At 40.6% G+C, this 24,282-nt stretch overlaps 2 protein-coding genes across 2 annotated transcripts in view; one reads left to right on the top strand and one right to left on the bottom strand.

Moving 5' to 3' along the window:
* Window positions 1-24,282, top strand: part of LOC142499952 (vomeronasal type-2 receptor 1-like) — a 42,919-nt gene that overhangs the window by 12,680 nt on the left and 5,957 nt on the right. Inside the window, exons 3-6 of the mRNA XM_075610010.1 lie at window positions 2,835-3,062; window positions 17,914-18,037; window positions 18,477-19,389; window positions 20,164-20,421. Of these exons, the coding sequence (XP_075466125.1) occupies window positions 2,835-3,062; window positions 17,914-18,037; window positions 18,477-19,389; window positions 20,164-20,421 (1,523 nt within the window). The remainder of the gene's footprint in view (window positions 1-2,834; window positions 3,063-17,913; window positions 18,038-18,476; window positions 19,390-20,163; window positions 20,422-24,282) is intronic.
* LOC142498595 (uncharacterized) lies at window positions 11,757-17,717 on the bottom strand. The gene is made up of 4 exons (XM_075606802.1): window positions 17,711-17,717; window positions 14,670-14,801; window positions 13,195-13,272; window positions 11,757-12,829 (listed from the first exon to the last, which is right to left on the bottom strand). The coding sequence occupies exons 1-4, from the start codon at window positions 17,715-17,717 to the stop codon at window positions 11,757-11,759; spliced, it is 1,290 nt and encodes a 429-aa protein (XP_075462917.1).

The raw sequence follows: 24,282 nt of genomic DNA, 5'->3' as shown, positions 1-24,282 counted from the left end.
TGATATGTGTATATATGTATATATGCGGGGGTTATATGCATAATTTTTTTTCTGTGTTTTGGGTAGGTGGGTTTTGTGTATGCATTTGGAGGGTTGGGGGAGGTTGTATATATTTGGAGGGTGGGGATTTTTTTTAAATGTGTTTGGGGGTGGGAAGTTTTTTGGTATATATCTTGTGTGGGGTGACGGAATGAGTGAGCGTGGGGTAATTTACAGAGGGAGAGGAGAGAGGGAGTGAGTGAGGAAAAGATGGAGTAAGAGTGAGATGCAGGGGTGAGAAATACATGCGAGGCGGGAGAGTGAGATGGAAAGGAGAGAAATACATGGGGGGAGGAGAGAGGGGATCGTGAGGTGTGAAACGGGGGAGCGGCTCGCAATACCGCCGACACGGGGGGAAAGCTGCTTAAAATGTTTGTCCGGGGCCCCACGATTTCTGTTGGTGGCCCTGACTGAATATAAAGGTTTATTTACTTTGTCACACATTGATATTGAATGTTTAATCATTTGTGGATAAATAAATGTTGGAAAAGTATCATGTTTTTGTGTCATTTGTTTGACCAGGTTATCTTTATCTATTATTAGGACTTAAATTAAGATCTATTAACATTTTAGGTTAGAAATACTGTATGTGAAAATCCAAAGGAGTTCACAAACATTTTCGTGTAATACCGGAAGAAGTCGCGAGCAGAGCGACGAAACGTACGTCGGGTCTTAGCCGACATGGTGGCATTAAACGCTACAGCTCCTACTATTTGTAATTTGTATATACTGTACTAGATTAGGACCTCCTGTCCTCCCTCCTATCTCACTTTACTGGCTACATAGCCAGCGTTGTTCCAGATCTCTCAGTGGTCAGCAGTATGGCTCGATCAATATGAACTGCTGTAACACCGCTTTGTGGGATTCGGTTCCCACATATAAAATACACAGATACTGTTGAGACACACTGTATATAATAAATATCTATAGATCACGGAGCAGCATATCATTTGTACACAACGTGTTTATATGCCTCAAGTACACTAAACATACAGTGATCTCCGTGATCTTACACTGTCTGGTGGCTCAGCCTGCCGACAGCAGCATACTGCAACAAGAACATATTTAACCCCTGAAGCTTAACATAGAGGTTTGCCTTGTAACTCTGTCTTGTTTTCTGCCTATCATTTCGCTGGGGGTTAAACCTGTGTACTTTGCGGTAACAGTATATCCAAGTAAAAATTTAAAAATAATAAAAAAACAATTAAAAACAATGAAACAAGCTGATCTGTGTATACCAACTACAAAGAGACACGAGCTAACATATTGATAGTAAATGACTCAGAGGACACTAATAATATGTACAACAACATATGATAACGGCAGTATTTAACTGCAGCGTATATGGGACTTGTATGTAATAAACACACATTACCATTAGGATAATAGCACTCTCTCCCATATGCCAACTATACACAGTGAAATACAAATATCCATTTCCCCCACTTCCTTTGGGGACACAACCTATGTTTATAAGTATACAACTTTACCGTCACGTAGGAAAACGAGTACGGAATCCACCGCATATGCGCAGAACATCTCCATGGTCTACATCGACCCAGTATACTAGTGAATATGGGATAATGGTTACTATATATGCATAGTATATACCCGACATTCTTTGGCATCCTTCTGAGTATTTACTATATGTAGTGGATATCTAGATCTTATTGACACAATACACCATTATTGACACAACTAATGACCTGAGTAGTCAGAAGCACAGTACGTATACAACGACAGCCACCAATTAATATCACTGCACAGTGTATCGTCCATAATTGTACGGATTATCTACTAAGGGTTCATTGTAACCAAGTAGCATTTTCTTCAAACAGGAGAAATTTATCTCCATAAAAGAATATGCCCACTGTACACGTACTAGAGAATGGCATGTAGAGAACGTTTATAGGAGGAACTTTTATGATTCTCCCTACACAGTGATTATCATTGTACATAGGATTAACAATGTCCATATGTATTTGAACTTTGACTTTGTTTGACTGTTTATACAAACTACTAGATACATACACAAATTTCATCTAGGGAATTTTATATATATCCTATTCCTGCGAATTAGGATCTGTATTTCTATTTTAACCATTATGTTTACTAATAAAATTATTTTAACTGTATACATTTAGTCGCATATTTCGACCTTAATATAGCAATATTCTGGTCGGCAGTGCGCCATTATTTGGAATCTTCTAAGTGTGCTCTGTTTAGCCAATATAGTACACTAATCTAGAGCTTCCAGCAAACCCCTCAATATATAGCTCAAATATAGAGATCAGTAATCAAAAGTCTACGGCCAAAGAATTTCCAGGGTATCCAGAGTGCACACCTAAATATAGTTAATAGATAGGCACTAATATGCTATGGGAAGCAACAACAAAGGCCTATACTAATCCCCATTTAGGGTTTGTGCTTTTTTTGCTTATTAAAATATTTGGCTTATACCTTTTCATCGTTTTTGCCTACGAGTGCTGGGAACATTAGTTTTGGGAGGAATTGGGGTCCTTCATGTTCCACGCTGCACCATTTAAATTTACGTTCACCCAATCTTTGACTGCTGTCTATTCCATTATTTTGTCACATAATTTATAAAAGGCTTTTATGATAAACCAGTTACAGGGATCAAAATTTGGTATACATTTATTTTTGTCTGTGTGCAGTACAAGTTATTTAAGACGTCAAAAATGAGCAAAACACAGAGTTAGCTCAGTTTTGGAAATAGAAGTACTGTACTATCTTTCAGAAAATAATCCCTGCTTTGATGATGTTTTGCCTTTCAGCTTCTTCATTATGTCAAAAAAGTAAAGTTCAACAACACTGCTGGGGAGACGATATTTTTTGATGAGAATGGTGATGCTCCCATGTATGTGGATATCTTGAACTGGCAGCTCTTCCCTAATGGGAGCAGTCAATATGTCCACATTGGCAGCTATGATGCCCGCTCTCCAGAAGGCCACAAACTGCAGATTGACCATAGCAGAATATTATGGAATGGAGGACAGAGTCACGTAAGAATTATTATACAGCTCTCATAATAAGGCTTGTACGCCTGGCACACGTGCGGGCACACACATGGCATTTGTGTCTATAGAGCAAGCGGTGATGTGTGCGGCTTGGAGGTGTGGCTATGACATCACAGCGTTAGGCCGCACTGTAATTGGCTCACTGTCACATGGCGCGGCAACAGTGCGAAAATACAAATTTCTTGCAATTTCCTCAGATCTGCCGCGCCAACGCTCATGGCTGTGCGCACGCGTGTCTCAACAATAGCAACATCAGGCTCACACAGGCAATTATCATTGACGTGCGCGCGTACTATATTACAGGCCTAAAGTGTTAACTGTGTTTGAATGAACTTATAGCTGCTTCCTGATGTAAGTACAGATCTCTATTTGTACTGTAAATTCATAAATAAACTCATTTATAATAAGTTGTACTACAGTATATAAGTGATGAAGAAACGGAAAAGCTAGATACCACATACAATCCGTACCCCAATTAAGCCGGCTAATAAATGTAGCATACTGATTGCCGGCGGTGCTCCAGGGCAAAATAGAATACAGTATGTGTAAAATATTTTTTTATTATCTTTATGTGAGCTACTGCAGTATATTGTCTGCTGAGTTTTCAACCCTGAGGGGGCAACAGCTACTCTATTTAATCTTATATGAGTTAGCGATATCTTTAGGAGTTTTGTATTCATAGTACACTGCTACATCTGGACATAGGGCCTCATGCAGTAAGCGTTGATAAGGGAATTATCGCCATTTTATAGCCAAAATTGGGTTTGAGATTCAGTAAGCGCCGATAAGTGCTTGATTTCGCCATGTTTCGGAGCCGATTATTTTGTTATGGCCAGTCGGCTGCCGATAAGCCTGTTTTCGCCACTGATCGCCACTTTTTTAAATCGGCTGGATTCAAATACAAAAAAACAGCTTATCGGGGCTGATCGGCACTACGAAATTGAGATGTTATGGCCAATTTCTCCCGCCAACTAAAGTTGGCAGTTTGGAGGGGAGAACGATCGCTAAGGCTGCCGGAACGGCACTTAGAAAAAAAAATTCTTCTGTACATCAATGGAGTCAATGGAGCGGGGACGTATAACAGTATAGTACTGTTTACGTTTCATTGCTCACAATACAAACGTCATTTGCATTACAGTGTGGGTGCATTCCCTGCATTGTGTCACAGCTGACGTGTATTATTTGCATAACATTATACTTTTACATGTTTTCAGCATTTGCGGGTCACATTACTCATCATGTGATGATGTGCCAAGGGAAAATACTATACTCAACTCTTAAAGGAGAACCTCACATCATATCACACATTTTACTGAACTGAGCGACAATTATTTACATGATGTTACACATGTCACACATGTCACACATACACAGTATATTCATGTTCCTTTACATTACACAATGCTTGTAATGTGTCACGCATCTTTAAACGTTCATGTACATCTAAATTCTCATGTTTACATCTACGTTTGGTCCTCCCTATTTTCATGACGTCACTTATTGGACGATCAATCACATTGCATGTTTACATTGTAACCGTTGCATTACAAGCACTTCAACCTAACTTATACACACATGTACAGTAATTCATCATTGGGACACCTTGTAAACTCATTCTATAGCAACTATCCTCCTTACAGAAATGCATGCATATGCACACGACTATTCATTGTTGTCAACATGTCACAATAACATGGCTAATTACACATGTTACACAAAACTTTTCCCACGTCAATCTCAGCCTTTTTGTCTAATTACATGACTGACTGTTGCGTTCAGAAGTTTTACATGCATTGCACATGCAACTATTTATTTGCAAGCAATGTTTGTACAAAGCTTCACGTCACATCATTGGCAAATATCATCATTCCCTGCAGAATACACACAACAAATACTTATAACAACAACTGCACACAGCTTGCCACAGAAGTACTTTATTATGTTAATGTAACACCTTGCATTTTACTATGTCACCTGACATCATCACATACCTATTTAAAGGACGCCCATTACCTGCTCATTCACAGCTACTCATTTCAAAATGTTGAGATTGTTTAGGAGACGGAGGAACATTCTTTTCTATGACATGCTTGATGATCAAGAGAATCATATAGGGCAAGGGAGGGACACACCGAGGGACAGTGACAGGGACAGTCACGCGGATACGACAGGGACAGGGAGAGGGACAGGCCGAGGGACAGGTAGAGGGTCAGGAGATCAGAGGAGAAGACAGAGGAGACAAGTTGTGCCTCGTCCGCGTCTGTACAGGGAGAGAACCCTGTTAGATGGGATGAGTGAGGAGGAGATTGTAAGTCGCTATCGTTTTAGTTCAGCAGCAATCTTATCTCTTTATCAGGAGATAAGGGGAGATTTAGATTTTTTCACAGCCAGAGGTCGTGCAGTCCCTGGGCTTGTTAAAATGCTGTGCTCATTACATTATCTTGCTTCCGCGTCATACCAGACAACTGTGGGCATAGTGGGCGGGGTCTCGCAATCTACATTCTCGCGGGCCTTGACCCAGTTTCTCTATGCACTCAATAGACGCGCTAGGAATTATATTCATTTTCCTACAGAGGCGACAGAGTGGCTGGAAGTCAGGACTGGCTTTTATAATATAGCAGGGATACCATGTGTGCTGGGTGCAATCGATTGCACACATGTTGCTTTGATTGCACCTAGTCAGAGTGAGCATGTGTACCGCAATCGTAAGCACTACCATTCACTCAATGTACAGGTGGTATGTGATGCGACGATGAGGATAATGCATGTGGTACCCAAATTCCCTGGTTCCAGTCACGATTCCTCCATCCTGAGGAACTCTTCAGTCTTCCATGCGTTCGAAGAGGGACATTTTGAACATGGTTGGCTGCTGGGTGAGTACACATTTACATGTTCTAACACAAAACACATTTTTATTTAGGAATGTTGGCATTGTACAATTTGATCACTAATGTCAGCTTATGTGTGCTCCATTCATTATAGGTGACTCAGGATACGGAATTAGGCCGTGGCTCTTGACTCCGGTGCTAAACCCTCAAACTGAAGCAGAGGACATGTACAATGCAGCCCATATATCTACAAGATCTGTTATAGAGAGGACATTTGGCCTACTCAAGACCAGATTTAGGTGTCTGGACAGAACTGGTGGGGCTCTTCTATACAAGCCTCAAAAAGTGTCTGATATTATCCTTGCCTTTTGCATTTTGCACAATGTTGCACTGAGGCACAATGTACAGTCAGACCTAGCTGAGCCTTTGGTAGACGAGCATCCCACCCATGTAGCTGCTTAAAATGAACAAACAGCCAGTGGTGGCCAGACACGCCAGAATCTCATCAATTCATTTTTTTCTTGTAAGTAAAAACATATATGTTCCAAGTTATACTTTTATAGTTACATTATGTTATCTTAACAATAATGTTTTTTATATACCCTTCTGGTAGGACACAGATGAATATGGGTTGCACACCTTTCTTCTCTCTGCTGTGTGCACAAAGGGATGTGGCACCGGTATGTTATTGTTGCACAGGTTATATAATCCCTCTTCAATTTTACTTTAGTTGTGTGTATGTGAATACAACTGGGGTAACAAAGCACTAATATTTTAGCATTGTGTTGTTCCTTATGCTAACACAATACACATATTATGCCCATACTCATTCATGCTTCTAGTATGCTTACATACAATGTTATTGGTGCAGTGTAACATGTACATCCATATGATGTGTACACCAGGCTGATTTACATTTTGAATGTGATTAAATATACATGGTGTTGCACATTTAACACCAAATACACACTTTGCTGTGTTGTTTACGGTACTGAAGATGGCATGTCAATGTTTGCAATTTATATATTGTTCCTTTGCATTATAGGTATATCTCCAGTATGACTGATCATGGTATGTATATTTGCTGACATCTCTCATAAGATGTGCCTACATCAATCTTCCTATAATTATTTGAAGTCAAAACCCAACATATTGGTTTAAACACAAATGTAACATATATGTACTTTCTGTATCATGTATATGCATTTAGCTACTCTTGAGCTTTCATGTGCATTGTATTAGAAAATGATTACTCCCATTTCATCACATTTTATGTATGTTTCCTTATAAATTCCATTAATGTAATATAGAGGTGTTTGGAGACAAGGGGATAACTGTACTTATTTGTTTACTTACGGGAGCTCATTCATCACGGATGAAATTGACTGATCATAACACTCCATGCATGAATGCCTGTAATCACAACAATGCGTACTACATCTTATATTTAGCAATGTAGGTGTTTTTTAATGCTAGGAATTAATAGTCAACATTAATTTAAATTTGTGACATGTGTATGTATAAGTCACACGTGTGTGGATGTGTCCTACATGTACCAAGTGTAAAACTGTTAACAGAAAACACAATTTTGTCGCAAATGTTACTGTCATTTAGCATTTCTAATTTACCAATATGACAATGTTGGTAATATTTTAGGAATATAAATCACGTCACTTCATCATTATCATGATGATAATTATCAAGTATTCTCACAATTGTAACGTCAATCACGTGCACATTAGCATAGACACACTTTTTAAGACAACTGTTTGTGTCTGTATCAATTTGTGTAGGATCCATGTATAACACCGACAAATGATAACACCAGCTTTATTATGGTAGCTTATATCATCATATTGACTATACTATGTATTTTTAGAACGTTTAATAAACACAGTAAACTATAGTTAGTTAGGTTAATGAAATATACACAGAAACGTACTTCATTACATGATGTTGATGTCATATTCAGAACATCATGCATTGTAGGGGACCACAACATCTGGCCAATAACATTATTTGCTACAGTCCCAAACCATTTTATCAACATACCCATGTAACAAGAGATTTTAAACAATAAATGGCTAGTTGGTTGTAAGTGTCCTTTACATTGGGAGAAGGAGTGGCTCAGTGAGTAAAGACACACACTGGCACTGAGAGTTTGAAGCAGGGGAGTCTGGTTCAATTCCCCGTGTCGGCTCCTTGTGACCTTGGGCAAGTCACTTTATCTCCCTGTGCCTCAGGCGGCAAAAAATAAATTGTAAGTTCCACGGGCCAGGGACCTCAGCCTGAAAAATGTGTCTGTAAAGCGCTGTGTACAACTAGCAGCGCTATACATGAACATGCTCATATTATTATTATTATTATTATTATTGTTACATAGTTTCGACAGTCATACGTTCCATTACACAATAGAATACACAAATGTGTTAGCAGAGTGGGAATGGTTGTTATATATAAAACACACCATGCCATAAAATGATAGTAGTCATTAAAGAACACTCAATAAAAATTCATGAGGCACTATTTTGCAACATCATTATGTTAATGAAGTGCTTATGCAATATAGGCATAAGGGTATCACATTTTTAATTGTTTGTTAATAAGCGCTGCAAGAAATATAAAATTAGTTCCATATGTAGTATAGTAGTCGGTGGCTCCTCCTCACAATCATCTCATATAAAGGTAGACTCTTCTGAAATCATACATTGATCCGATTGTATCTTCCCCGACATCTCTGAAATACAGCAAACACATGATGGTCAAATATGGCACCTTACTATATATGTATCCGTGACAACGCGTTACACAGCTCTATATGATTGTGTACATACACACGTCACTCACTTATATGTTAGAACTACAAGTGTACATCAGTATGTAATGTTTCTTTAAATTTGTAGCAGGCATAACTATGTATAAGATGTGAACGTTGCCTGTATACTGAAAAATGTGCGCGCACATCTTAGTGTGCGCACGCACTTCACGCTTGGCTGCACTAACTGTTAGCGCATGCGCAAAACAAAGCGTACGTTGTGCGTTCAATACATCTTGAAAATACCATTAAACATAAAATCTTTATTTCAAATACAATGAATACGAAACTACATTCGTTCTAAACGAGTACATCTGTATTCTTTTTAAACAGACGTGTTTGGACAGAAAGGACGGCCGATAACACAATGCGCAAATGCAATACGTGTGACGTCATGTTAAACCAGCGTGAAACGCACGCTAACACTCCTCCCACTCAATTAACATTCGGCTAACGCCCAGTTGACGCCTACAAACACTGAGCCGCACACATGACACACTGCAGTTACCGTTACTATAACAAAACATGACAGCCAATAGGCTTTGAGGCGCGCACGTCGCTTGGGGGCGGGACTTACATCCGTAATCCTTTTTAAGGACGCCTTGGGCCATGACAAGGGTCCCACATCATACGTGGTGGACCCGCTTTTAAATGTTGTAGATGTAGCATGATAACAAAACAGGTATGTGTTAGAGTTATGGTAAAATGTTGCTAATATGTTTAAAGTGATAGGAAAGTACGTATATTTATTCCGTCAGCAATGTGTACTACTCTTTCAGGTTCTACTATATTGTATTCGGAAACAATTTCTTTGTGATCGCTACATGTTATGCAGTCTGCAATGTTACGCTGTATCCACGCATTGAAAGGGAAAATGGTGGTTACAAAAAAAAAAAAACATTTAAACGCAGAGTCAACTCATAACGGTTGTTATATTTACCATTCTTCTAGAATTAACTCTTCGTCTGGCTGCAACTGGTCGCTCCAGAAATGCAAGGCTTTTTCATCCACGCTTGACCCACCCGCTGAATCCAGTATGACACACATCTCCTCCATGAAGCGCTCATAGGAATCGCCACTGCTTTCTTCAAACAATTGGTCGGGAGGTAGGTTCATTTCTTCGGGTACCCATTCCAATGCATTTTCAGCTGAAAGGCTTGGTACATAATCATAGTACTTTTGTTGTTGTACAATGTGGGTTTCAGGAATGGAGGGTGCAGATATTGCAGCAGGTATCGATTCACACGGAACAGTAGTAGCGGATCCATTGCTATTGGCATTAGGAATAAATATGCCTTTAACCACAATATATGTGCCCTCTTTCACGGTGAAATGTTTTTCTTTGGCAATCTTCCAGAAACCATAGTTGTCTTCTAGCTTATCCTGCACACCTTCAATAAAGTCATTAGTTGATAAAGTGAATCATATTGAGGAATTCAAATTGCGCGCATGCCGACGGTCTTGGTAATAAGGATATTTTGCTATAATCAAATCATAGATTTGGCGTGTGCTCGCTTGGTGTCCGCAAGTTCTCAAAATAGCTTCTGACACCATGTATTTATAGCCTAAATTCGGATTCATATTTTTCACGAATTCTTCAGCCATTGCAAATTAGCTAAAAAGATGTGTGCAGGTATCTGTTCTTTGCTCATCAAAATGAAACTGCTCAATGGCTAACAAATTGCTGTGTTTCCTTTTCAAGGTCAACAAAACTATAAACTGTAACTCCTTATTTCAAACGCCAATTGGATTTGTAGTTTTAATTGCTTGAACATTTGTGGTTTGTGATAGCCGCATGTGGGACAAACATGTATCCTTTTTTTATCTCGTTTCTGAAAACATTCCTACACTTTTAATTCAGTAACATAGAGTTTTCTTGAAAAATAACAAAGAGCACTGTGTGAAAATAGTGCTTAGACAGCCATATCAGTAAATACACACACCTGCAAAATGAAATGTTTTTTTCCCACATACATTTCTGTGTGTATTTGAAAGTCTGGTTAACTCCCTGTCTGCATGAGTTTAAATACGTGTGTATCTATATATATATATAAATATATCTCTCTCATAAATATATATATATAAAGTGTATATTGTACTATATGTATATTGTGTGTATGTGTATGTGTGTGTGTATATATATATATATATATATATATATATATATATATATATATATATATATATATATAAAAAAAAAAAAAATTTATATTGCAGGAGTACACACAACATATTGATGGCAGTAAGTAGGCCTTGTATGAAACCTATTTAAATGGTGATAAACATGAGTGAATTAAGTAATAAACATTTGTTTGCGCACAATGTTAGAGGCTCACACTTAGTATAGTTCTCAAACATTAGGCCTGTATTATTTAAATACTGTGTTTTCACAAGGAAGCATGAAGTGTATGTTTTTTGTAAATACATCTATACCAGTTTAGATAGTACTATATATACATACACACACACACACACACACACACACAGTGTGTGTGTGTGTGTGTGTGTGTGTGTGTGTGTGTGTGTGTGTGTGTGTGCATATATGCATACATACTACATATATATTAGTATAAATTCAGAGATGTTCTTGAAACAAGAACACATAAATGATTAAAGGACAACATTACAATGGCCAGCAAAGGTAAGTAATATTTAACACAAAATCCTGCTGTACACGTACAAGAAAGATGTTTGCAGTTAAATAGGTGCTTTTATAATTGCATGTGAATAATATGCACATGCAATGATTACATCAAGTAACACACCCAAATGCAATGTTTTGCTGCAAAGTCAATGGCAGCTTCTCTAAACTTAGCAACTGGCTCCTGGTGGACCATTACTGAACAGACGATTAAAACATAAATATTTATAACACTATTCATTAATTAGGAGTGTTAACATTTCCAAAACTTCACGTGTACAAGAACATATTTGAAAGTTTGGAAACAACACAGTCTTCAGCATACATACAATATTAATTAGATAATCTGAAGTCAACAAAACAAGGCCAAAGACATATTTTGTGAATTAAAAAATTTATTTTTTTTGTTCCTTTTGAGAGCGAGTAACAGGCCTGCTTGTTGTCTCTTGAATTTTCCTTTTTCGTTTGCCACCAACTTTAGCCACAACAGAGCCACTTTGAGTGGCCTCTGGCACTTCACGGGCAGGGCTTGTGGCCAGTGACTCACCTACAGGGCTTTTGGGCAGTGATTCACCTACAGGGCTTTTGGGCAGTGATTCACCTACAGGGCTTTTGGCCAGTGATTCACTTACAGGGCTTTTGGGCAGTGATTCACCTACAGGGCTTTTGGGCAGTGATTCACCTACAGGGCTTTTGGGCAGTGATTCACTTACAGGGCTTTTGGGCAGTGATTCACCTACAGGGCTTGTGGCCAGTGACTCACCGACAGGGCTTGTGCCCACTGACACATGTGAGCAAGTTGGTAGACACTGCACAAGTGATGGTTGGTCTGTTTCATGTGTGTCTTTTGTTGTTTTTGACCAAAAACTGGTCAGTAGTAACTGCTTGTGTTTTCTTTTTGTGGCCTCCTTTGTAGGTGTCAGCTGCTGAATTTGTACAGATGGCAGCGGTAGGATGTCGTCAGGAACCTGCACAGCAATGTCTGCTACTTGACCGGTAACATTCGGGCCTGGTGAATGAATATCAGAAGCATGTGGTGAAAACTGACCTGCATGAACAGATCCTGCCTGTGAGGTGTTGATGTTGAATTGTGGTACATTAGTCATTCTCAAGTAATTAGCTTGTGTTTGCTGAACAACTAATGCTTCGAATGAGGTGTTGATTTTTTGCAACTGTTTAGGCACTTCAATGAAGACTCTGTGGAGATGTGCCAATTGTGAAACTGTTTCTTCCTGCAGTGCAATCATCCTTTCCAGCACTGTCATCAGGTCAGAATGGCGACGATTTTCTGCTTCCACAATTTTTCCCTCAGAAGCTACAATTGCATCGTATGTGGTATTTGCTGGACGATTTGGCGGTAAAACAGTTTCAATTGGAACCTCTTCATGGTCACTTGCTTGTATTTGTGTGTCTATGGCGGCGGCGGCATCATCATCATCATCATCATCATAATCCTCTTCATCATGTTCTACAAATAAATGTACACATTATTAAATGGCATGTTAATCTCTGCTGTGTTACTATGTAATTCTACTGTGTCATAAGTAACAACTAACATGTTTCCATACGTTTTATAACCTCACATTAAAAACTACCTTGACTTAAGAATAATGTTTGGACTCAGTATGAAATATGAGTGAATGAAAACTTGCTGTAAACTCACAACTCCTACATGATAGTTAACATCACTAACACAATACATGTTGCCTTACACTTCATTTTCACTGACACTAAGTAATCCTATTTAAAGAACATGTGCAAAACAAATAATGAACATGACAACATAACATATAGAAGAGCACATATTATATGGCCACCAACTGATACACTCACCTTCTAGGTGTGTTGAGCTGGCTGACCCAGGTGAAGACACTTGTTCCGTCTCAGGTGACACATGTCCTTCAGGGGCAACTATATATAACAATAACATAAGTGTTACATTTACATGTGTAAATATTGAACAAACAGTTATTGTATGTTCTGTATTTATGAGTACCTAACAGCATCAGTACCTTAACCCAAAATGTGTGTGTGAAAGTGAACATAAATAGTTGTAATAACAATGTACATGCCTGTGTACTTAGAACTTTTGAGTTCCCTAACATAAAACATACTATGTTTCTGCAGTAATGCGTGAGGATAAATAGATTAAATTTGTACATAAAAATCATATGTTGTGTAGTGATATCAGTATCATAATGTACATAACTATCATGAGATGACCATTCACAATGGTTATCATGAAGGTGGTCATATTGCAAAAAGTGTTGTTTTTGGTAGAGGATATGTGTGGTACATTAATATAAGATGTGGCACACCTGAATGTGGCTGTGACTCAACAAGACAACACATGCAGTGTGTGATAATGTGTCGTTGATAGTAGTTCAACTATAGATATGAGTGAACTAATGTGTGACGTACGCTTTGATAAGTAATGAGTTGTTGGGGCATTTAGTAGCTAAAGTGAAGCTTTCAAATGAGTGTGATTAACTTCAGTTGTGCTAGTCAGGTTGTAAGAACGGTATTCCCTTCCCCAAAAAGCCTAATCAGCCACACCTTTCAATTACTTGAAACAGGTGAAAATGGTGTGAACTAAGTTGACCCTAAAATGAGGCTGTAATTAGTGTGTGTGCTGAACCCCACCCCCTCTGTTGAAGTGTATGCTGTGATGAGATATTAATTGCAGCTGCTTTAACACAATGATAGATGAGCTAAATAGTCGTGTGCAGTTTTTAAGTTATGAAAACAATGACATAACATATGATACGTGTGCCTCATTATGCTGTCTGTATATGACTTAAAGCAAAAATGGACCTTTTCATTAACAACTATAGATGTGTTAGTGCAAGTGATGTTTGTAGGCCGTTGCATGCAATATATTTGATGCATGCTTAAAATAGGCAGTAATGTCATGTTTGTCGGAGTAAAATAAATAAAATACACAATAATATTATACATATTTCTGTTCTGTACCTGTAGCTAGTAATAATTTCTCATTAACATGTGTTACACATGTGTACTACCCTGTTGTTCCCCATCTTCGCCCACCATCAATTGCTTCCACTGCAGCAATGCATTTTGGGAATTCACATGTAAATGAGCACGCAATGGCACGTGCTATATTAGTTACTGCTTTTAGTAGGACTACAACATATATGTCTATTTTGAGATATATATATATATACAGAATCAGACATATACATATATAGATGCAGGTATGCTTATATTGTGAAGACAGTATAAAAAGCAGTGTAAATATGCAAAATAACTGTAAGCAACGACACGCCTAGTACAGTAATATTTCTCACCTGGTGGAAATTGTGAGGGATAAATTCCAATATCCCGGTCACCAGGTAAGCCTTCCACGACGACGGGAAGTAATTTTGCCTGAAGCAGCTCCTCCAATGGACTTAATATGAGACGTTGTGGTGTCGGCCCACCTCCAGTGCCAGTAGCATGCACGCGTTGGTGTTGTATTTTCTTTTTCAATTTGGACCTAATATCATCAAATCTCTTGTGACAATTCCGCTTGTCCCTCACATGATTCCCACACGCATTGACACCAATGACTATTGTGTCCCACATTTCTTTTCTGCTTGCTGAACTTGTCCGCCCTTGAAAAACATATAAAATATATGAGGTAAATTAATAATAATAGAAGCACCAGTTTCCTACACTGCTAGCTGTTCCAAGAGATAGCAAACATGCTGTTTTAGGTGTAATATGTGAAGCACATGAGCATTCACTACTAAACCTATACATGTAAGCAAGATTGCATTCATATTGTATGCAGTTATGGCAAATTGACCGCCTGTGTTTAGTTGTCCTTGTAAGGCATGATAAAAAGCTGTGTTTCCAGACTAATTAACATAGAAAGATATTCTGAACCCATATTTGCATATGAACAAAACTCAGATGACCTAGGATCACATGTATTTGAATAATAAATGTAAAGGTACACTTACTGTCATAGTGCTCCAGAATGCCAGTGACAAGAGCTGTATTTTCCTGGTCATTGAAAATGTAAATGTCCAGTGACAAGAGCTGTATTTTCCTGGTCATTGAAAATGTAAATGTCCATATATACTGTCATAGTGCTCCAGAATGCCAGTGACAAGAGCTGTATTTTCCTGGTCATTGAAGCGAGGATTACGTGGCTTCTCCACACGTTTCTTCCGAGCAGGTTTAGGGTCAGAGCTTGGCTGGTGCTGACTGGACTCTCCTTCTTCCAATGGAAGAGCCTCCAAAAGCTGCCCACCAGCAAGCACGCCACCACCAGACACCCCATCAGCAACTGCGCCACCAGCAGCACTCCCAGCACCAGCACTCCCACTCCTAGCACCAGTACTCCCACTCCTAGCACCAGCACTCCCACTCCCAGCAACAGCACTCCCACTCCCAGCAACAGCACTCCCACTCCCAGCAACAGCACTCCCACTCCCAGCAACAGCACTCACACTCCCAGCACCAGCACTCCCACTCCCAGCAACAGCGCTCCCACTCCCAGCAACAGCACTCCCACTCCCAGCAACAGCACTCCCACTCCCAGCAACACCACTCGGTGCACCAGCAACATCACTCCCCTGAACAGTACGTTCACTCCGACGCGTACTCCCATGAGTAGCACTCCCACTCCCACCAGCATCACTCTTCCCACGCTTTGCAGGCATACTTCCAGCACTCACAAAAAACAGACAAGAAATGTACAGCCAATCACACGAAACACTTCCACATATAAAACAAGACAAAGATGTAAACAAAACAACAATGGACAAAGCTCACCCAATACACAACAAGTCTCTCAGTCAATATGCAAATCTTCAATCAGCCAGCTCTGTGCGTCTCTCTCTCTCTCACTCCCAACAACACAGAGAATGATTAGCAGTACACGTTGCCTTTAAATATGGCGCGCAATCCAATACATGCTTGTTTCGCCTGATTCAGCAAGATTTGTGATTGGGCAACCTAACAGCACCCCGCCACGCACGCCGATACACCTGTGTGTGATCGGCTAATCATCGTGAGAGTGGGCGGATTTGTTTTCGGGTTGATTTTGAATGTATTCGGCACTTACTGCATACGGAGAGGAAAAATCGCCAATAACATGACTAATCGGTAAGATTGCCGATTTCACATAATCGACGCTTACTGCATGAGGCCCATAGTCCTTTTCTTGTTTTATAGTTACCTAACCTTCCTAGACTCCTCTCTTTTCCCTCCTGTGTGTTTTCATACACTACTGACTGGTCTGGGTTTGCTTCCAGTGGCTATTTAGCAATTTATATCTGGATATATAACTAGACAAACATACTTATGGGGATTATCATCTGGGTATTCTACCCTAACCCGCACACTGTGAGCATTTATATGTCATCTGCTTCACTTTGATCCAATTTGGATCTAGCATCACTGATCTCTAGAGGATCCGTGCAGGGTGTCCATGTCATTTTTTAACCATTTCCTGCATTCTGTGTTTTAACTCTATGTGAAATGTAATACATTTTTGTAATAATGTATTTGGGTAAACCTGTGCGCTCCTCTGGGACTCTTTCCTCTTTTTTTTTTTTTACAAATAAAGTGATGTGTTTGTACTGTACACAAGCCTAAAAAAAAGGACCAGCACGAAACATACTGTACTGCTATCTCTGTCCCTTCTTCACCACCTCAGTGTGTCCAAAATAGTATTGAACAGCAGGGAACCATGTTTCTGACACAATTAAAAGGAGTAATAATGTGAGATCCACTAAGCTCTGGTAAGTTATATCAGAGCTAGATCCTTCGTTAAAGTCACTGGCAGTTACTGTGGGATGGAGCTCCTATACCCCTTATCGGAGCTCAGTGATTTCCAACTACAGTATAGCAGTCATTTATATATAAGGATATATGATCAGAGACTGCATGAGAACATATTTTGATATGCACGACTGGAACATCCACTAATGTATAGCATTACAGTAGGATTGAATAGCTATGCAAACCTCCCCCTTCCCCCACCAAAGGTAAAAGCATATGCATTTTGCACATGGTTTATGTATGGTCTGTTACTATCTGCTGATATAACTCAGCCTGTTAACCCCATTGGTAATGGTATACTATAGGCTATAGAAGAAATCCTGGTTTACACTGGTAACCCCAGGAATGGAGTAAAAGGTTGAAGATGAAAATTTGGGGAATAGTCTTTATTAGATCTGAATAAATAACCGAGACAGCAGGGATATGATTTTGGAACTGAAATATACATCATACACTATACCATAATGGCTACAGTATGTACTCTGAGCTACAATACCATCAACCACACACTCCCTAACTGATTCACTGCAGCCACTACTTGTATACCCATGCTTACCTATCATTGTCCTAGAAAACAGACCTTTTGCATGTAATTGAATTATAGATTCAATAGACATACCCAATTGACCATGCCCTGCATAATGTGTGTATGTAGACTTGTGAGTGAGGCACTACATCATATGGCTGATCTACTACTGTACAGTACATTGTATTGTACAATGGACGTGACATCATTTTTCTCAACTCATTTTCTTTCAGACTCCTTTCTCTGTCTGCAGTGCCCCATGCCCAAAAGACAAAAGAAGAGCCACACGCCAAGGGCAAAAGGTCTGCTGTTTTGATTGTATACCATGCTCCGAAGGCGAGATCCTCAACCCTGCAGGTGTGTAATACTTACCCTTACTGTACAAATACTGTATTTCCAACATGTGTTACTAATTTAGTTACTGAAAAATATCAGCAATTCATTACCCTCAAATCTATGGTTAATCCTTCCTATATCTGAAGGCTGGGTATGAATTGTCAGCAACCACAGATCATTAACATCTCTGTACGTATCATCTTACTTAGCAGCATACTGTAGGAATAGAATGCAGAGGTCTGTAGCTCTGCTCCTAAATTCAAATTCTCAAAAAATCAGTATACTGTAGACATAATATAAATTATTGTTTGCTGTGTATGAAAAGATTGGAAAACAATGATTTAGGAAACCATATTAAAATCTTAAATGTGTGAACTCTTTCAAAGTTGGAAAACTTCATCTTCAAGACAGGAGCAGTGAATGTGTTAATGTAATAATTATTTTCATTATTTTTTTCCAGATAACAATGAATGCCTCAGGTGCCCAGAAAATAAATGGCCTGATACCATAAAAGAGGTGTGTGTGCCAAAACACATCCAGTTCCTCTCCTATGAAGACTTTTTAGGAGCCTCTTTGGCTAGTATTTCACTAATTTTGTGTTTGCTCACACTTTCTGTGCTCTGCTTGTTCATAATAAAGCGCAAGACTCCCATAGTAAAGGCCAATAACAGAGAGCTGAGCTACCTCCTCCTCATCTCCCTCATTTTCTGCTTCCTCTGCTCCTTGGTATTCATTGGCCGCCCAACCATGACGACCTGCATGCTACGCCAGGTGGTGTTTGGGGTCATATTCTCTGTTTGCCTTTCCGTGATACTGGCTAAAACAATAACTGTAATCCTGGTGTTCAGTGCTACCAATCCGGACAGCAGGATAACAAAGCTGGTGGGATTCAGGATTCCTATTTACATTGTTCCTTTCTGTACAATGATCCAGATAATCTTGTGCACTGTCTGGCTAATCAGTTCTCCCCCCTTTGCAGAGCTCAATATGGCAGCAGAGATTGGAACCATCGTTATTGAATGCAATGAGGGATCCAAAGTGTTATTTTCATGCGTCTTGGGCTATATGGGTCTCTTGGCCTCGATTAGCCTCCTAGTGGCATTTCTGGCCAGGAAGCTCCCTGACACCTTTAATGAAGCCAAGTTTATCACTTTCAGCATGCTGGTTTTTGCCAGTGTTTGGTTGACATTTATCCCAGCTTATCTCAGCACCAAAGGCAAACACATGGTGGCTGTGGAGGTGTTTGCCATCTTATCTTCAGGCTCCGGGCTCCTTGTTTGCATATTTTTTCCAAAATGCTACATCATTATAATACAGCCTCAGATGAACAGTAAAAAGTATATAACAGGGAGAAGCAGCGATAAGGGAGGATTGTGAATAAGACCTGGTACATCTCACTCGCTGATAATCGCAACCTGTCTATCTGCCTTAGATCTGAAAAACATGGATAGGAATACTGGCCACATGAGTTTGAAAATATACAGTACATGAGAATAAATACATTTAAAGGGTGTCAACGTCCTTATTTAAATTTGGCCTCACAAGTGTGTGTGTGTGTACGTACATACATACCTATAAACCCTCCCCGACAATAGACCCCTGTCCCATATCTTTCCTTGGGTGAGCCTCTGGTCTTCTAACCGGCCCTTCTTCCGGCACGCAAGAAGAGATCAACACCAGCAGGGGATAAGGAAGCCCAGCAGCCGGATGCTACTTCCATCACCGAGATCCCGCTGTTACCGGACATGGTGCTCCTGTCACAGATCTCTCTCCTGTTGGCTCTGAGGGTGCAGTCCACAGGCCGACATCTTATTTCTCTGTGTGTGTGTGTGTGTGTTTATGTACCTCCTGTGTACACGGTTATTGTTATTCGTAAAAATTTGTGTGTGACAGAAACTGATGAGGCTTCTTGTGCCCAGACCCAGCTGTTGTTTATACAGGTGTGTGAGCAGGAGGAAATGAAGCAGCATGTGTTGTGTGCATAAGCGGGTCAGGCTGGTGTCGGGGGTTACTGAGGTAGGGCACAGTTCTAGCCTCTTCATGGTCCACCGTGATGGGTTTTCAATCGTTTTCACTGGATCTTGTTTAAGCTGCAACCTCTGAGTAGGCTATGCCCAACACGTGTACTCCTGCTATTTCTGATCTAGCTTGGGCAATGGAGGCATCATCAGGTGTGGGTGTGGGTGTGGGTGTTCAGGATTTGGAAACATGGTATCAGGAGTGGGTAGAGAACCAGGGAGCTCATCAAGCAGTCAGAAATCCCTTCTGTTCCATGGAGTGTTTCAGTTGAATTCAGAGAGGCTGACGGTGACACTGGTGGTGGAGATGGTGGCTCTTCCCATAAGCTTAGTGAGGAGCATCCTAGAGAAGATGAGGCAGAAAATGCAGAAGTGCCTCTCAAGGATGTAATGGTGGTAGTTCCCAGGATTGACATCCTGGTATTCCAGACTGCTTCCCTAGCTCGCTTGCATCACAGGGGCACCATTGTCTACCCAGATGAGCCACTAGCATGGTTTTGGAATATCTCTGCTTGTACACACATAAAACACACAGAAATGCCTGCTCAGCATACCGATATGATCAAACCTTACTAGAGTGGTGCTATCAGGGTAAAAACATATTGGATAACATGACAGAGAGAAGACCCTAATTCGACACACACAGCCTCTACTAATACTAATAGTAAAAATAAATACATTTTATTAAACAAGATCTATGAACATTAACACAGATTAAAATAAAATGGCACTTGAATAGCGTAAGGCTCGAATACACAAATATATGTATTATCTGTATAAATCCCACCTCTATTCCTAATTGAAACCAGTGAAAGGGATGTGGAATGGAATGATCTAGCAACTGAGACACGCTGCTGTGGAGATAAGCAAGTGTATATGCAATATATTGCTGCTGTTTGAACTTGCTAGTAGTGTGAGCACGATATAACTTAATATCAATAACTTAATCCACCAGTGTCAGTCGTGTTGACACAGAAGCGTGGGTAGACAAGCTATATCTATAGAGATGTCTGTGATAGGGGGATGTTCAGCAGATGATGAGCACAGTGGTCATGTGATGACACTATTAATCCTGCTCATCTGCTAGTGTTTTGGTAAGTAACACACACCCAGTCTTATCATGAAAGATACCCAGAGCAACTTAACCCTTTAAATCAATGTGTTGAAAGCCAGCAGTGATTGTCTTTTTTTAATATGAAAAGCCTAAATTGATACATTATTGTAACTTCTTCCTTCATTCCCAAGGCCAATTTACAGTGGACCACTGTGGTATTTTTTTTTAAACACCTGCAAGGTGTTCGGCAAATTCGGAGATGTTGGAGAATAAAAGGGGCAGAGGCTGTATAGCATTAGGATTAAATAGCTATGCAAAACTCACCCTCCTCCCCCAAAGAAAAAATCATAGGAATTTTGCACATGGTTTATGTATGCTCTGTTTTTATATGCTGATATAAGACAGCCGGTCAACCCCATTGGTAATGGGATACTAGGGGCTATAGAATCCTGGTTTGCACTTGTAACCCCAGAAATTGATTAAAACGTTTGAGATGGAAATTTTGTGATGTCATTTATATATCTGGGTAAATAAACGAGACAGCAGGGACAGGATTTTGAAACTGCAATATACATCATGCAATATACCATAATAGTTTTGTACTCTGAACTACAATACCACTAACCACACACTTCCTAACTGATTCCCTGCAACCACTACTTGTATACCTATGCTTATATCATGGTCATAGAGAACTGACCTTGTGCTTGTGTTGACGCTATTGATATTGTGTGGCGGTGGAAGGGTTAACTAGGCCAATAATAAAGTTATTATGCCCGGCTGGTTAGCCCTAAACTGTGTTGGGACAGAAGGAGTTAAAATGTATTGCTAACATAACACCATGTTTTCCCCTACACTACCTTTATTGTCCCTGTTTTGCAGCTTAGCAGTTAGCTGTAGTTAAATGAATGAATGAGAAATGTGCTATCTGTATTCGCGACACAAGGGGGAGCTTGTAGCGCTGTGCCAAACGCTAAATTGGAGAAGTGTGCCTGGGAATAAGTAGCTGTATTAAGGATAAGTATCAGTTTCCAGACCACAGATGTTGAAACCGCAAAGTCAATTGAATAAGTTGTCTGCGGTTAAGCTGAAGTGCCTTCTTAATACATAGTATCCTGCCGTCTCGTTATCCACTTGAGATGAATTGGTGGCGCGCGTTTGCGGTTACCGATCAAAGCCAGCACGGATACATTGTATGCTGGCTTGTAACCCAGACCGATTATAGGTCAAACCGCAACCCACATCACTGAGCCCCTTCAATTAAGGGGATAACTTGCGTTATGAAAGCTAGCACTCTAAATTTTTGGAGTGCAGCTAGGTAAAAAGAAACATCACCATACATATTTTTATAAGTGCTGCATATGCAGAACATATATATATATATATATATATAAATAAAGTGTATTGCAATGGTGTTTTAAAAATGTACAGACAGGAACCCTTTCCTGCCAGACTGGCAATGAATCCATTAAAATGCCCATCTGTTATGGATGAATGAGCTGAGGGATTTTTCATCTCCGTTCTTCAAAGGGCACCTTGCTAAGGTGGTGCCTCAGTGTCTAGAGAAGTCCGGAGTTGAAAAGCCTCCGAGACCTGAGGTGTTTGGGTGGCTGTGATATTTGTAAGTACCAGATGCCTGTGTGAAGTATCAGCGCTTCACACTTGGTAGCCAAACCCCAGACTTACTGTCGCCAGGTAAGAGGTTGGGCCCGGTATGCTAAGTAGCTAAGGTGTGAGGTTAACGCATTGTAATGCTCGTGCTGCCCGCAAACCTGACAAGACCCCGGTACTGGGGTGGAGAAGGAAGAACCCACACACCCGCAGCAACAGGGGCATGCCCGTAGTGTGGTATTGAGCGTAGCCGGGTCTTGGGCTATAGAGAAAGGTTAGTTGGGTACTTGCCAGATCCTGGGTTCCAGAAGGAAGCGTAGTCGAGTCCATAAGCCAATGGTCTGGGAGTAGAGAGAGCCGCGCAGTGAGTGTCAATTTGCCGAGTCCGAGTAGTAGAGAGGGAAGCGTAGTCGAGTCCGAAGCCAGGGGTCAAGATCCAGAGAAGGTACATAGCCAGGCCAGGTCAGGAACAAGGAGAATGGAAACACAAGAGAGAGCCAAGCACAAAACCAGACAGCACGAAGCTACAGATGATTATGCTGAGCGCTGACTGAACGTGGGGATAGGAACTAAATAGAGAGCAGAGGCCAATGGGAGGGGAGGAGGAGCGGAGGCGCGTCCCCAGATCTGCAGGGATAGGAAGAGGACCAAGGGGGAGGATTAGGAGCGGTTGCACTGCTTGCGTGCGTTGCGCGGTGTCCTGCAATGGCTGAGGGCAGGGACAGATGAGAGACCACCCATAAGAAGTGCGGGTCCGCGCACGCCCTGTAATGCCATCGGGCTGGCGTGCACGACCTAAGAGGGACCCGGCCGATGCGGAGAAGGAGGAGGTAGCTGCCCGCGCCGGAGCAGGAGGGAAGACCGAGGAAGGGACGGCTGCGGAGACTGGGCTTAGTAAGGAGGGGGCACAGATACTTTGTTTCATTCTGTGAACATTTTATTTTATTTTCCCATCCCAGTAAGTGTTTATTGACTGTAATTGTGAAGTATTGTGTGTTTGTCTTAAAAGGAAATAAATTACAATTTATTTTACCCGCCTTGTGCTGCTCAGTCCAGAATCCCAATATTAATTTGTTGGTAAGACCTGGTCTACAATGACATATTGATATTGATATATAGGGGCCTATTCTATAAGCCTTCAAAAAAAAATCGCCCGACTGTTTTCGCCACCTGTTTTTGGAGCATTGCTATCACGGTATTCAGAAATCCTCGATTACCTGTGATAGCAAAATTCCCAAAAAGGGTGAGTAGCCGCCAACGTGATGATCGTCTCTCTGCAAAGGGCATACCCGGCGATTTTATTCAGCTTCAGAGAGAGACCCTCTACCGGCGTATATCTCGCCAGCGATCAAAAGTTTTTAATATAAATGTTATTATTAGTGTCTGGAGCAGAACCGTGTTTATTTCAGGTCCAGGGACCCCCTGCTTCCCGAAATACAGGCCCCGTTATGGGGTGCCGGTATCTCATATGCATTTTCTTCCCACTTTAATGTGACGCAAGACATTTAAATGCATAGGAGATAACGGGGTCTGTATCTCGGGAAGCAGGTGGTCCCTGGACGTGAAGTCAACGCGGTCGGCTC

The sequence above is a fragment of the Ascaphus truei genome, chromosome 7 (assembly GCF_040206685.1).
Source record: "Ascaphus truei isolate aAscTru1 chromosome 7, aAscTru1.hap1, whole genome shotgun sequence".
In the NCBI taxonomy this organism is placed as follows: Eukaryota; Metazoa; Chordata; class Amphibia; order Anura; family Ascaphidae; genus Ascaphus; species Ascaphus truei.
The sequence above is the reverse complement of the archived record's forward strand: the minus strand, read 5'-3'. Positions and strand labels throughout refer to the sequence as shown.